At 34.2% G+C, this 12,724-nt stretch overlaps 2 protein-coding genes across 5 annotated transcripts; one reads left to right on the forward strand and one right to left on the reverse strand.

The window, feature by feature from the left end:
* Positions 1 to 2: 2 nt before the first annotated feature.
* On the reverse strand, positions 3 to 5,413 carry LOC106672299 (prostaglandin G/H synthase 2-like). Of its 4 annotated transcripts, none has more exons than XM_014403615.2 (12): positions 5,273 to 5,413; positions 5,042 to 5,156; positions 4,880 to 4,981; positions 2,196 to 2,312; positions 2,005 to 2,136; positions 1,790 to 1,933; positions 1,587 to 1,738; positions 1,412 to 1,528; positions 1,165 to 1,339; positions 820 to 1,103; positions 555 to 768; positions 3 to 498 (listed from the first exon to the last, which is right to left on the reverse strand). In XM_014403615.2, the coding sequence occupies exons 2-12, from the start codon at positions 5,043 to 5,045 to the stop codon at positions 83 to 85; spliced, it is 1,857 nt and encodes a 618-aa protein (XP_014259101.1). In that variant the 5' UTR covers positions 5,046 to 5,156; positions 5,273 to 5,413; the 3' UTR covers positions 3 to 82. The 4 variants fall into 4 exon arrangements, with proteins under 4 accessions (XP_014259101.1, XP_014259103.1, XP_014259102.1 ...); XM_014403617.2 differs by having other exon boundaries at positions 5,042 to 5,201; positions 5,273 to 5,402; XM_014403616.2 differs by having other exon boundaries at positions 5,042 to 5,185; positions 5,273 to 5,379.
* A 3-nt stretch (positions 5,414 to 5,416) lies between these two features.
* LOC106672301 (calcyclin-binding protein) lies at positions 5,417 to 10,950 on the forward strand. The gene is made up of 5 exons (XM_014403621.2): positions 5,417 to 5,672; positions 9,387 to 9,615; positions 9,694 to 9,790; positions 9,866 to 9,975; positions 10,524 to 10,950. The coding sequence occupies exons 1-5, from the start codon at positions 5,652 to 5,654 to the stop codon at positions 10,760 to 10,762; spliced, it is 696 nt and encodes a 231-aa protein (XP_014259107.1). The 5' UTR covers positions 5,417 to 5,651; the 3' UTR covers positions 10,763 to 10,950.
* Positions 10,951 to 12,724: the final 1,774 nt, after the last annotated feature.

A 12,724-nucleotide genomic window follows, 5' to 3' on the forward strand; every position in this document is an offset into this window, starting at 1 on the left:
TTTTAGTAAAGTAATTTGTAACATTCAGCACACTTAATTTTCGAGGTATGTCAAAGACTCTTACATAAACTGTTTTATTAGTTTAATTGAAAAATTTAAGTAATTTATTTAAATTTAAAAATGGCCGATTGAATAAGTTAGGCTTTTTTCCCCTCTTTTTATCATTTTTCATCTTCATTTTACCTTCTTCTTTCTTGTACGTAGTCTCTTCTTTTTTGAATATTTGTTCAAATTTGGAAAATGACTCTTCATAATTGAATTTGATCAAATTTTCTGAAAAACATAGATCTTTTTCGACTACATTGTGGCAAATCAAATCCCTTAGATTTGCCCCTTTTATTATTTTAAGTCCGATTTTCCCTCCCATGCTGGTAGATTTCCAAAATTTGTCAGTAGATAGTGGATGTGTCATTATCGCCTTAAGAAGCCAGTTTGTAATGAGGTGATCAGCCGTTTCACCGAGCATATGACAGTCATTACTAGATTCCAAAAACAAACCTTGAAAACAGAAAGTTTTAAAACGCGTGGTGCTTAAAAAAAATCGTTCTTTATACCTGTGATAAATTCAAGTCCGTCTACATTCCCATACATTTTTGTCAACTCAGCATTCAGTTTTTTATTTCCTACAAGTTCACTGAATTTCCTATACCTGCGAAGTTTGAAGTAGGATCTGTATTGGTTAAAACTCGGTAATTTGTAATACCTCCCTTCATTGATTAGCATTTTTGTAACACCAGCCAAATTTTTACTAATACTTTGTGGTCCTACCTAATAACTTAACATAAAATTTGATTTTAAAAAACGTTATTACAATTATACCTGTCCTGCCTGCATTTTTGCAAGTGACGCTAGCATTTTGTATACTCCGTGCTTGTAAATTTGTGAAGGCTCTAATGCTAAAATTAAATTACTCGAATTTGTCGGTATTTCATCGAGTGGAAATTCATCAGGAAATGTATGGGGCCAATGAAATGCCATATATATTTCAATTGGTACAGTATTCGATACTATAGAAGGGTATTTTAGCGGTTTGTACCGTAGATCGATTGGGACATGAGAAAAACATTTAATCCACTCTGAGTAAGTGATTGCCAGAAGTTCACCTGAAATAGAGTTCAGTGTACTTAAGAACCAATAAACAGATTTGAAATAAATGATACATACCAGTGACGATATTTCGAGCGGTCTGAAACAACTTTTCGTCATCCCAGTCAGGCCAGAGCGATAATAATGTATCGCAGATGCGATTATGTTCTCTTAGCCAAATAGTAGAGATTAAAAAAGTCAATGTGTTTTGGCTCACTAAATAATTTGGTTTTGCTCTTTCACCTCTAGCAATCTTAAATAAGTTAAAAATGTTACCACTATCTTTAAAATAATTAATTTGTCTGGGATGTGTCCAAGTTCTTACCCAACCTAATTGATCTCTCGAAACCTTAGGGAATTCTTCTCCTTGTTTAATATGAGTTGTAAGCTTTCCTTGCTTGTAAGATCTTTCATTTTGACTATAAATCTGTGAGCATGTTATCTGCAAAATCAAATTTAGTCAATATATTGTATCAACATAAAGAAAAGCTTTTACTTGCCCAAGTTACATAATTACAGTGCTTAAATTGCAAGGCCAAATTTTGACCGAATATGACAAAAAGTAAATTCAACGACTTTCTATTTTTGACAAAATCATTCCTTTCTAGTAGGTTTTTAAAGACTGTATCTACTGAAGGCAACTTTTTCAAACCTAAAATAACGAATATTTATTTTTCGAAAGGAATAAGCGAATGATGTATACCTTGATTTCCCAAGGGAGTCGGGCAAAAGTTAGGAACTGGCGGAAGTAGCTGTGTACCGATACATGTGTTGTATGCATTGGCAAGATTCAAATACTGGCTACTCGTCGAAGAGAAATAGTGGCCTTCAAGTTTTTCTACTAAATCTACAAGCAATTTATGCACCCGTTTTGAACTGCGAAGTACTACTAAATAATTAAGCATGAAATTTAAGTACTTTCGACAAAAATGGAGTGAAAAATTGTATGAAGAAAATCAAGATTGTTTATGATAAAAGAAGAAAGTGGGTTAAAAAGTAAATATTCTAACAAGTTGTCCAATTTGTTCCAGAAGAATAGTGACCAAATTCCTGGAAAAAAAATTTATTAGTGTCTCATGCAATTCATATACATAATGCATAAATATTACTGAAATTGCAAGTTTTCCCATAGAATCCGGTGTGTGTGCAGTCGCAAAAATAGTCACTCTTTCCTTCATTACAAATTCCTCCATTTTTACAGGGAAAATAACAACATGGGTTAAATGCTAAAATATTAATTACTCGTTTTTATTTGTTTCTAAATGAATAAATGTTTTTATTTCCAATATAATATAATTAAAATACTTTTAATAAATGGATACAAAGACAATGGCAGTAAACCATCTGTCGAGAACAATATTCTTTATTAAATCTGTTATATTTTTTGTCCGATTGAGCAAATAACTTCTTTTAATTAATTAATTTTTTTATGAAAGGTATTGGTTGAAATTAAAAAGTAAGTGCCACGCGTATTGAACTGAAGTTCGTGGGTTCCAATCCCACTTGTGACTAACTGTTTCATTTCAACCAATAACTTACATAAAAATATTAATTAATATTCTTTATTTTGCCTATGAAAATTATATTTAAACATTTAAGTGAACGTATTAATAGTCTTCAAATAAGTTACTTTTGTTGCTACTGAAGAAAGTTAACTAGAAATGTATGTCCAAATATTAATTTAACTGTGAAATGAATTGGGTAATATTTGAATAATTTATTTAGTTTTCACTACGTTTTCCCTTTAATTGATTTAGCTTTCTTATAATTCATTTATTAGAAAAATCCTTGGTAGTCATCCAGGGTTTGATGCAACTTAGCTTTCAAATTGAAAAGACACGATCATTCACACTGGAGAGACAAGTTGTCTGCTGCGAATTCTTTGTTTGTATTTGTCATAGTCATCCTATGAAAAGCTATTGAACATAATTTGTATAATTAGGAGAAGCAAAAATGGATTTAAGGAAACTAATTTTCCAACCACTTTAAGACCAATGGGAAAAATTCTAGTCCCAGTCAAACTGATGAGGCCATGTACTTTTTTACTATTTATGATTTTTACAACTGTGATTTTCACAAGCAAATGGGATAAATTACATGGAAACCTAGCATATTATGCATGACTCTCATTGGAACCATATTTTTAATTCTTAGTCTAAAGTGATCGTATGAGAGAAGATCCTTCACTTCTGTAGGGGTAAACACACTACATCTTACAAGTGGCTTAGTCTATATTACTTTACAAATAAATTCCTTCAAAAGAAAACCGACTGGATCCCAGGAAAAGTAGTCCTTGCCTCTGTGCATGCCATGGCTCTTTGACACAACAACAATCTAGTTTCTAAATAATAATTTGAATAATCGGTTCAGTAAAGGCATAATTTAGGCAAAATATTTCTGAAAAAATCAAAATCAGTTTTCGCTCTGCTTTCAATTGGAAATAGGAAGTTATAGTTTTTAAGTTCTTCCTTGTAAACTTGTACAAAAATAGACTTCTTCTTGATGCTGTGATGAGTTGGATGTCATCATATTTTGCCAGCGACATCGCTCCCAATGCCTTTTTTTTAGTGATTCCAGTGAAATTATAAGTGATTCTTTACTTCGAGGCAAAATGCAAGATTCCCCACTAGTGATATAGCTTCTTAGCCTTTACTACCAACCATACTTTGCAATTCTATTCAACCCTTCTAAGGTTTTACCTCCTTTTCTAACATTCATTCCCTAAGACAATTATAATTTTTCTGAGACATTTGTATAAGCTCAAATCTGCACATGCTTCTACGTACATACAGAATTGAGCTATCATTTCTCGTAGACCACTGGCAATTCCAACTTTTATAATTGACAATAAATTGATGGTAAGTCTTAAGAATCACCCACCCAGGGTGCTGGCAGTCCATGGTCAGACTCGGTATTATCTGTCTAGCTGCCGAGGTTGGTCTCAAAAGGCTATCATTTCAGCCCCCCTGTTCCTAAATCCAACCCTTTTCACTCTCTCACTCTTAAGTACATTCTTTTATCTTTACATACCATTTACTCAGGGAGGTTGAGCACTCCTCCATCACCATTTATAGCTATACTAACCTAATTGAGGGTTGCTAGAGTACTCAATATTCTGCCATTGATCCACTCACACAACACTAGGATGCACAACTATTATTACTATATGCAATAAAACAACACTGTTTCGTCTAAGAATCGGAACAGGGGACCCAAATACTCACTGCCGTGCTCAAGCACAATTCTCATATTGGGTGGCATTACTTTGCGCTCTATATGTGAAGCCTAGGAATTGCACCTTTTATTAGGTGGGACACATCAAGCAACATATTGGACACATACGTGGGCTTTGGCCCAATAGTAAGTGTTTATGTCAGTCTCACGAGGAATATCCTTCTTCAACAGATCAGATCCTCCAAGGGCCCCTTATAAACAGTGCTTTTTTCACTTAATTGTAATTTTTAAAGCAAGTACTGGTTTAAATATATATGCTAAAGTGCATAGTAGAGAACAGATGAAGTAAAACAAAACAGTTAAATCAGTTCTGAGGTGTGCCATGGTCTCTGTTTTCAGTGTCTCATTGGTGTGGAAAAAAAATTATTAGTAGACTTGATGTTTCTTGGCAGTTCCATTATTTATGTAGGGTAAAAAAATTAGCTTTAAACAGTAATGTCAATAATCAGTTCAGTGGCATGCCTTTTGGATAAGAAGCTGCCTACGCTGATTTCAGACCCTTAACACTTTGATAACCTAGTCACACATAAAATGTTATGGATAATACCATGTACCATACCATATTTCTTGATTTCTCCTCTAAACTCGGGGGTTTTTGTTTGATGCAGCAACGATAGCACTAAAAGCCATTGAAAATAATTGGGCTGCCACTTGAAAACATCTAGGTAAAAGTTTTGATTAGATTTTCACGATCTAGAAATGCATTTAAAAGAATAGTTACCCATTTTTTTAGTCTGGGTTTTTGATATATCTAAAACTCTTAATTTTTTCTTGTTAACCTTTGCGTTTGTTTCTCTTAAAATTTGGTTGATTTTACTATTGCTATCACATCTTTCCTGTAAATTGACTCGTATATTTCTTATTACTGTTGACAAAAATACCTTATAAAATTCTGGGGTGATAATGTTTTCTAAAAATTTGTCAAAAATCAGTTTGTTAGGATGATCTGTACCTGTTTTCAATTAGGGCATTCTTGGTTGGGAAGAAATGAATAATTAATAGGGATTTTCTTTTTTCATAAACCAAACTTTTAACAATTTTGATATAATTTGTTTTTATTATAGAATTTGTACGGTTAAAATTTGAAAAAGCGAGGAGGTTTTAAAGTGTTGGAAAGCGCGAAGGACGTTTCGCTGTTTCCAATCTTGTTCTAGAATATTCCAGTTCCCTCTCTCCAGAGTCCAGATATATTCCGCACTCAGCAGTCCACGAGGTAGCACTCACACTCGACTCAAAACTCAAAAGTCATTATTACGAGCGTTCCGGCGATCTGCTATCAGCAAGAATCGTCCATTTATTTTCTTTCAAACTTTTACGATCAGTTATAAGCAATGAGTTCGAAAATCGACGAGGTGAGTTACAAGAGGCTTCATTAATTTTTTTATATCTAGTAAAGTTTTAATTGCAACAATGCTTGTACACGATTAATAAAATGTGGTATTGTATGTTTTTCTATAGGAAAAATTATATTTTAAACCATAAAATATGTTCAAGTATTGTTTTAGATAAATCTTTATAAGGGTTAAATTAACGATCACTGTGAAGGACTGTCTGCCCTGTCCCAACTGGAAAAGCTCTGCATGTCCTTGCTCAGTTCCTCAGCTATTTTTTCTCCTGCCGTGAATCCTCGAATGTTAATTCTTTTGTTTATCCTTAATAACAACAATGGATGTAGTTGTCCCACCTAACTTTATAAATCTAAACCTAAAGAAACAGGATTTAAGTTATCTTCATTTGACTTGTAAATGTACTTATTTATTATCATTTCTGTTTTGTATAAAATTCCTTGGCGGTGTTTAGTTCAAACGTAGAACTAGCATGGCATGTATGTAACCAGTTAGGCCCTCCATATACAAGCCAACTTGTGCTCTATGCAACTTCCTATGCAAATAGGTATGCAGCCACCCATGGGTCGACACCATTTTGATCTGTTCTTGACTTAGTTGCAACGCAGCTTGGATTCAACTCGTGCGACCTGCAGTGCACTGCAAAAATGGAGGTAGTTGTGTGTTTTGAGTTAGTATCCTATGGAGGTGTCAAACATAAAATTTGTACATCAGGTGGAAAAGCAGCCTGATTTGTACAATTACACCCTCCTTGCTTATTCCAGAAAGGACTCACACTCGACTCAAAACTCACAATCAAAGCACAAGCAAAGGCTGTGTGAAGTTTTTTTTTAGGTATACAAATTATTACATCTTATGTTTATTGATATATAGATGTAAAAATATTAGAACCTTCTGAATGAACAAAAAAGTAAATAAGGATAATACATAATATACATATATTTGTATACAGAAAGTGCATTTAGTTGTTGTTCTTCTGCGGTGTAATCAGTTCAGTAATTGATTGCATGGATGTACCCTTTCTTTTCTTTGCTTCCTTTTCATTTGACGGTACCAGAACATGACAATCTCCTCATCACCTACTCATTATACCCTCTTTAAGAAACTGTTTTGTGGTGATTCCTTTCTGGCAAAACACAAGTAATTTAACAAAAATCGATCCATTTATGCACAGGTTGAGCTGAGGTTACGTTGCAGTTGCATCTTGTTCAAGTTCGCTTGCAGTCATTGATCGCAAGTCGACTGGTGTATGAAGGATGGTAATGACCACTGTGATTCCCAAAGGTCATTTGGATCAAACTTTTGTTGTGATGCCTGGTCTTCTGAATTTCGGATGAATCGGTGTGTTTCCATTGACTATTCGGTCAATCCTTTTATTGTAGGTTTATTATAATTGGATGAGGAACTGGCCATCTAACTAAAGCCCTAAACTTGAAGAGACACAAGAACTTTTGTGTGTCCAGAGATCTCTCCCAGTTGTCATCTTGGTTTGACTTGTAACACTACTTGTCAGTCCAAGTTGATCATGAGTGTTAGTCTGTGACAGCACTGGTTCATTTACTTTATTTATGTAAACTGATAGTTCTAGTCGTTAGTAGTTCTAGTAATTCTAAGGCATTTCAGCTTTGTGCCATGGTCATTTTTCAATATTGTATTCCTGTATAAAATTCCATGGGCAGTGCTTAGTTAGAACCCAGGAATGATTGGGTAGTGGACTGGTAGTGAAGGAAATGCAGAAACCAGGCCACCATGGACTATAAAGAAACTCCCGTCCTAAAGGAGAAGGATAGAGTCAATTGGAAATCGTTCTAGAACGGTTTCCATGTGCGAAAATCACTCTCAAAACTTGCCTCACTTTGTGGATATTTAGCCGGGACTCCGAAATTTTTGGTGCAAGGATGTTTTGTGGTAAGCTGAACTAAAGCACATCAGCTGTCGGTGTTTTAGTATGCATCAAAGTGCTTCGTGTTGTCTTTTCTGTGTAAATGCACACGTGTCTCGAGTTTCAGAATGAAGTTTGAAAATGAGGAGGTCTGCATTCAACTTATCCAACTGTATCAGAACTATTGATTTTTGTGGGATGCTAAAGATAAAAGTCATCAAAATAAAAACAAGATAGAAGATGCTTGGAAGGAAATAAGTATCAAAATGGACAACAACAAAAAGTATTGCCAAGATAGCAAATGCTGATGCTGCAGTAGGTGTAGATAAGAATGGCATGCTAGTGTTGCGCAAACTGATGGATCACCCTGTTTCGCCTCATGGAAATGGTTAACCCGACACAGCTGTTTTGTCCTCCCCATTTAATGATTTTTGCATTATGGAAACTCAACTTTACTCAAGAATAAATTTTCTGAGAAACAAGAACAGAAGGGAAGAGGTCGTTCTGGCCAAGTGGTTAGGGTATCAGATTCATATTGTCCAAGCTAGTGGTTCTGGTTCAATTCTTGGTATGGCCCATGGCTTTTTAATTGAGAATAATATGTACTTGGTATTAAAAAGCTGTTTGGTCCCTTGTCTGTGACACTCAACTAGTAGCTGAGTTGTTAAGCCCTCCCATATAACTGCAAACAAAAAATCCTGTTTCTTCAGTTTTTGGGTGTTAGATGGGCCAGTTCCTTGTGTATTTCTAAACTTATAATAACTATGGTAGGTTTTTGTCAACTGCTTAGTTCGAACCAAGGAATAATAACATGAAATGACCGGAAATCAGAACCCTAATAAACTTGGTCCAAAAACTAAAAACTTTGTTTTTCTCCAGCTGCAATTTTTTACACACCTCAGATGTAGGTCCATGCTCTTTAGATCCCCCTGACATTTTTTACATTTTATTTTATATTAAATTTAAAGGGCTCTGCATAGTTTTAAGTCAGGACATGAATGGCAAGTATTAAAATCAATACTTGGTCTCTAAACTCATTTGGCATAGACCTTTTGTTTTTATTTATATTTTTGTGATGTCTGGTCTTCAGGATGTTGGTGAATTCTAAAGCAAAGGTGTTCTTCCTGAACGAGCTGAAAAACTCTTGCACTCAATCGGATGCAAGTTCATTTCCTTGTTCCTCAGTACAGCTTTTCTTGATGTGAATCCTTGAGTAATTTCCTCTTGACTCTTCAGACAAGGAACCACTGATGTAACCAACTTAATAAACCGTAAAAACAAGTATATTCTGTGTTCAGGTGTTTGTTGGTTGTCCTATCTCCTCCTGGTTCTCATCTTCATTTGACTTGTAACGTAAACTGAATAAGCTCATGCTTTCTATTTTTCCATGTTCTTAGGTTTCTTGGAGAAGTTTTCTCGCCATTGTAAGTCATTGAGTGGTTTCAAGTTGACTTTCAGACTGTCATTTTTGTACAGAATTTTTGTATGGTACTGTAAGTTTATTTTATACAGTATGGTGAGACCTGGATAATTAGGGTCTATCTATCAGAGTGATCCCTTAACTTGTGTTAACTCATCTTTGTCTCTACTTGACTTTTTTAAACATTTGGTACTTGTATAAATTATCAAGGGCTATGCCAGGTTTCAAACCTATGGGAATAAGTCTTAATTCCAACTATCACAGCTTAATTTTTTTATTCACCAACTCATTTAACTTTACTAACAGATATTTCCAAAACCTAAAATTGAGGGTGAATTAGATTGAAGTATTTTCATAACTAATTATATAGCCAGAGTCTAGTCGATATTATATGTTTTTATTTATTTTTTTCTTTCAGTTGAAACTTGACATCGAGGAATTGTCCATGTTGATAAAAACAGCCAAAAGGCCTAAAATAACCTCATTCCTATCTCTAGAGTTGAGAAAGTTTGAAACCGCGCTGTTGAAGCTTACAGAAGAGGAAAAAAGAAAAGAAGGAAAGGATGTCGGTGCCATGGGCGATTGTAATAAAGCTCCCACTACGAATCGTACCCAGCCATGCTATGATGTGAAGCTCTCTACTTATGGTGAATTTATTCATTACCACAGTAAAATTATTTTATTTCTATAAATTTTATTTTATTTTTTTAAATTTCTTTTTAAAGCTTGGGATCAATCGGACAAATTCGTTAAGATATTTGTCACATTAAAAAATGTTCACACCCTAGATAAAGACAAAGTTGTGTGTGTGTTTGATCCAAGGTAAATTGAATTTATTTTATTTTTAAACAAAAAAATTATGTTACAAAAATTATATTGTAAATTATTTGATTTTAGTTCGATGGAGTTGATGGTCAAAGAATTGGAAAACAGGAATTATTTTTTTAGGATTAAAGGCTTTCTCCATGAAATTAACGATGCAGAAAGCTATATAAAGGTTAAAAATGGTAAGTTAAACCTAAAATTAATTCCTAGTTATTTATTTTTGCAATTGGTACATTTTATAAAGTAGAATGATAAGGATATGACCTCCTTTTGAGGTTTTAGGTTTTAGTCATATTTAGGCGTTGCATTGTTTGTTATGTATTCATTAATGTAAATTTGCTCAGTTACCGTCTGGTCTTCATCATGACACGCCAAAACTGACAAAGAGAACTGAAAAAAATATCAGATGGAACAGGTGAAAACTGAATGTATTCTATATACCTTCAGTTCAGATAGCTGTACATGTTAGTTAATTATTCATTGTCATTATATTTGAAATAATACCTTAATAATTCAAATTAAACTTAAATACCTGAACAATGTATAAGGGATATCACTATGAATTGAACTCTGGCTTCATCACCTCCATGAATCGACGAACTACGATTTCTTTCTTTCTTCTTTTTTTCCTTTTCTTATCTTCATTTTATGATCCCTCTGTCATTCTCAGTCAGTTGTCTGTTACGTTTCGAGGCATAACTGAACATAAATTCTCTTTGTTTTGTTTTAGATCTTGTTACTGTATTTTTGGCAAAGAAAAAACAAGGTCAGAAGTGGTCGTACTTATCCCTTACTGAACAACAGTTGAAAGAGCCGAAAAAGACCCCATCTATCGAACCTGACGAAGACCCGTCAAGTAGCATGATGAACATAATGAAGAAAATGTACGAAGAAGGTGATGACGAAATGAAACGAACGATTGCCAAAGTCTGGACTGAGAGCAGAGATAAAAAAGATGTCGTTGCTTAAAAAACGACATTGTTTTATTCAATATAATTACACTTTTTGTAATCCGGTAAAAATGTCCATATGATGATTAAGTACAAATGAACAGTGAGAAATCTACTATCAGGACTGGTAAAATGTAATTACAGGTTTGTTAATTATAAATTAATAAATCACTAATTATTCATAATTAGACAAATTTTGAAAATTAATATGTAGTTAAATCCAACCCAGTGCTATTATTATATAAGTAAATATATATTTGTTCAATTTAATATCCATACTCTGATCAGATAAAAGTGTAAAAATATATTGATGTTGCTTCATGTACAATTATATAATTAATTAGTTTTGCTCACAGACCTGTAGAAATAGATTTAATGGATGTTATTTTGATTCAAGGTTTACCATTTTTTTACATAATCATATATTTTTTTTTTTACAAATAAATTCATTATTTATTGATTTTTTTTTCTTAAAACCTAAGATACAGTATTGTAGGATAAAATAAAACACTTTCAAAGAAGGATGTCAATCTTCTTAGCATCAATCAATGCCTCTGTGCACCCTTTCCAAAAAATTAGCGTTTCCCCTAACCCACCCTGGGTACTACCCATGCTGAATGTTAGCCTGGAGTTGACATTTTCCCTAAAGGAGTCACACCTCCATACATTTATAAAGAAGAGTTTTTCAGAATTAAAGCCTCCCTCTCGAAACCAACGCTAGTTTTAACAAACAGGTGAATAGGTGGAAAGGGACCAGTGAAACATTTTTAGTGGCCAATAATTTTCTCGCTGTCCAACACTGCGGAGCTCACAGGAATTGACAAATTAGGTTTTGTGGTTCGCTTAACCAAGTAAATTCTCTTCAATTAATTAATTTTTTAATTGAATTTTATCAGTCACGATAGCTTAAGTGGTAGAGTAGCGGCGTATTTAGCCGAAGATCATGGGTTCGAATCTGCTTGTGACAATGACTTTTTTATCTCAACCAAAACCTTAATTATAAATTAATTGTTTGATTACAGTTGCCCCTTGACATCTACTTGTAATATGTATCAGCGCTCCACCTCAATCAAGGACCCCTTCTCAAAACAAACCATGGTCCGTTGCTCTTTCTCTTGAGCTTTAAAATCCAGAAATTCGAAAGTTGTTTATCTGGGTACACTGAAGGATTTTGGGGAATGAATATGCAGACATTTCCGTAAAATGTTCCTTCGATGAAGGCATCCATTTACACTTCACCCCACATACTTATATAACTCATATTAGACAAAATATTGCAGAAAGCATGTGCCAAGATAAATAACAACAAACTAATGGAAATAAAGCCGAAAATTGCATACTGTAACATTTCTGCTAGGCGGCAGGAAGAGAGTCGACTCATTTGAGAGTAGGGCACTGTAGATTCATTGATATCCAATGGCTAGAGAATACCTCCTCTTTGTGAAAGCTATAGGGAATTAGTCACAGTAAAGCAAGTAATCAGTCAGAAGACAGTACTGCCTGACAGTCATTTGTTGGAGATTCTTGGAAACAATTCCTCGAATAAATTTCCTTCTTATGAGTTACTAAATTATTGCTCAAAATCTAGATTACTCTAGCCAGCTGGTGGTGGAATTAGTTTATTCTGTACCCATTTGGGAGCCTCAGTTCACTGTAGGTATCCCAGATTTGGAGGGGTTTGGATATTGATGGCATGCAACCCCTCACACCCGTTATTTTTTGGATTAAAGGGGAGTGCCCAAGAGGTACATTACGTTGTCTGAGATTGCCTCCTTGTCCGTTCCCGGAGCTGCTTAGCCACCCTGTCATATAGTTTAAGAGATTATGAGGGTTAAGGAATATAACCAGTAGAGGTAAATCGCCTTTTTATTACTTAAAAAAAATTGTTTTTTTAAACAGCCGTGAAGATTTTTAGGTAAATAACTTGTTTGATTCTGTTTTAAAATTGTTTATTTGGGAGAATAGCACTTACTTATGGAAA

The sequence above is a fragment of the Cimex lectularius genome, unplaced genomic scaffold, assembly GCF_000648675.2.
Source record: "Cimex lectularius strain Harlan isolate CLEC.00 unplaced genomic scaffold, Clec_2.1 scaffold64, whole genome shotgun sequence".
In the NCBI taxonomy this organism is placed as follows: Eukaryota; Metazoa; Arthropoda; class Insecta; order Hemiptera; family Cimicidae; genus Cimex; species Cimex lectularius.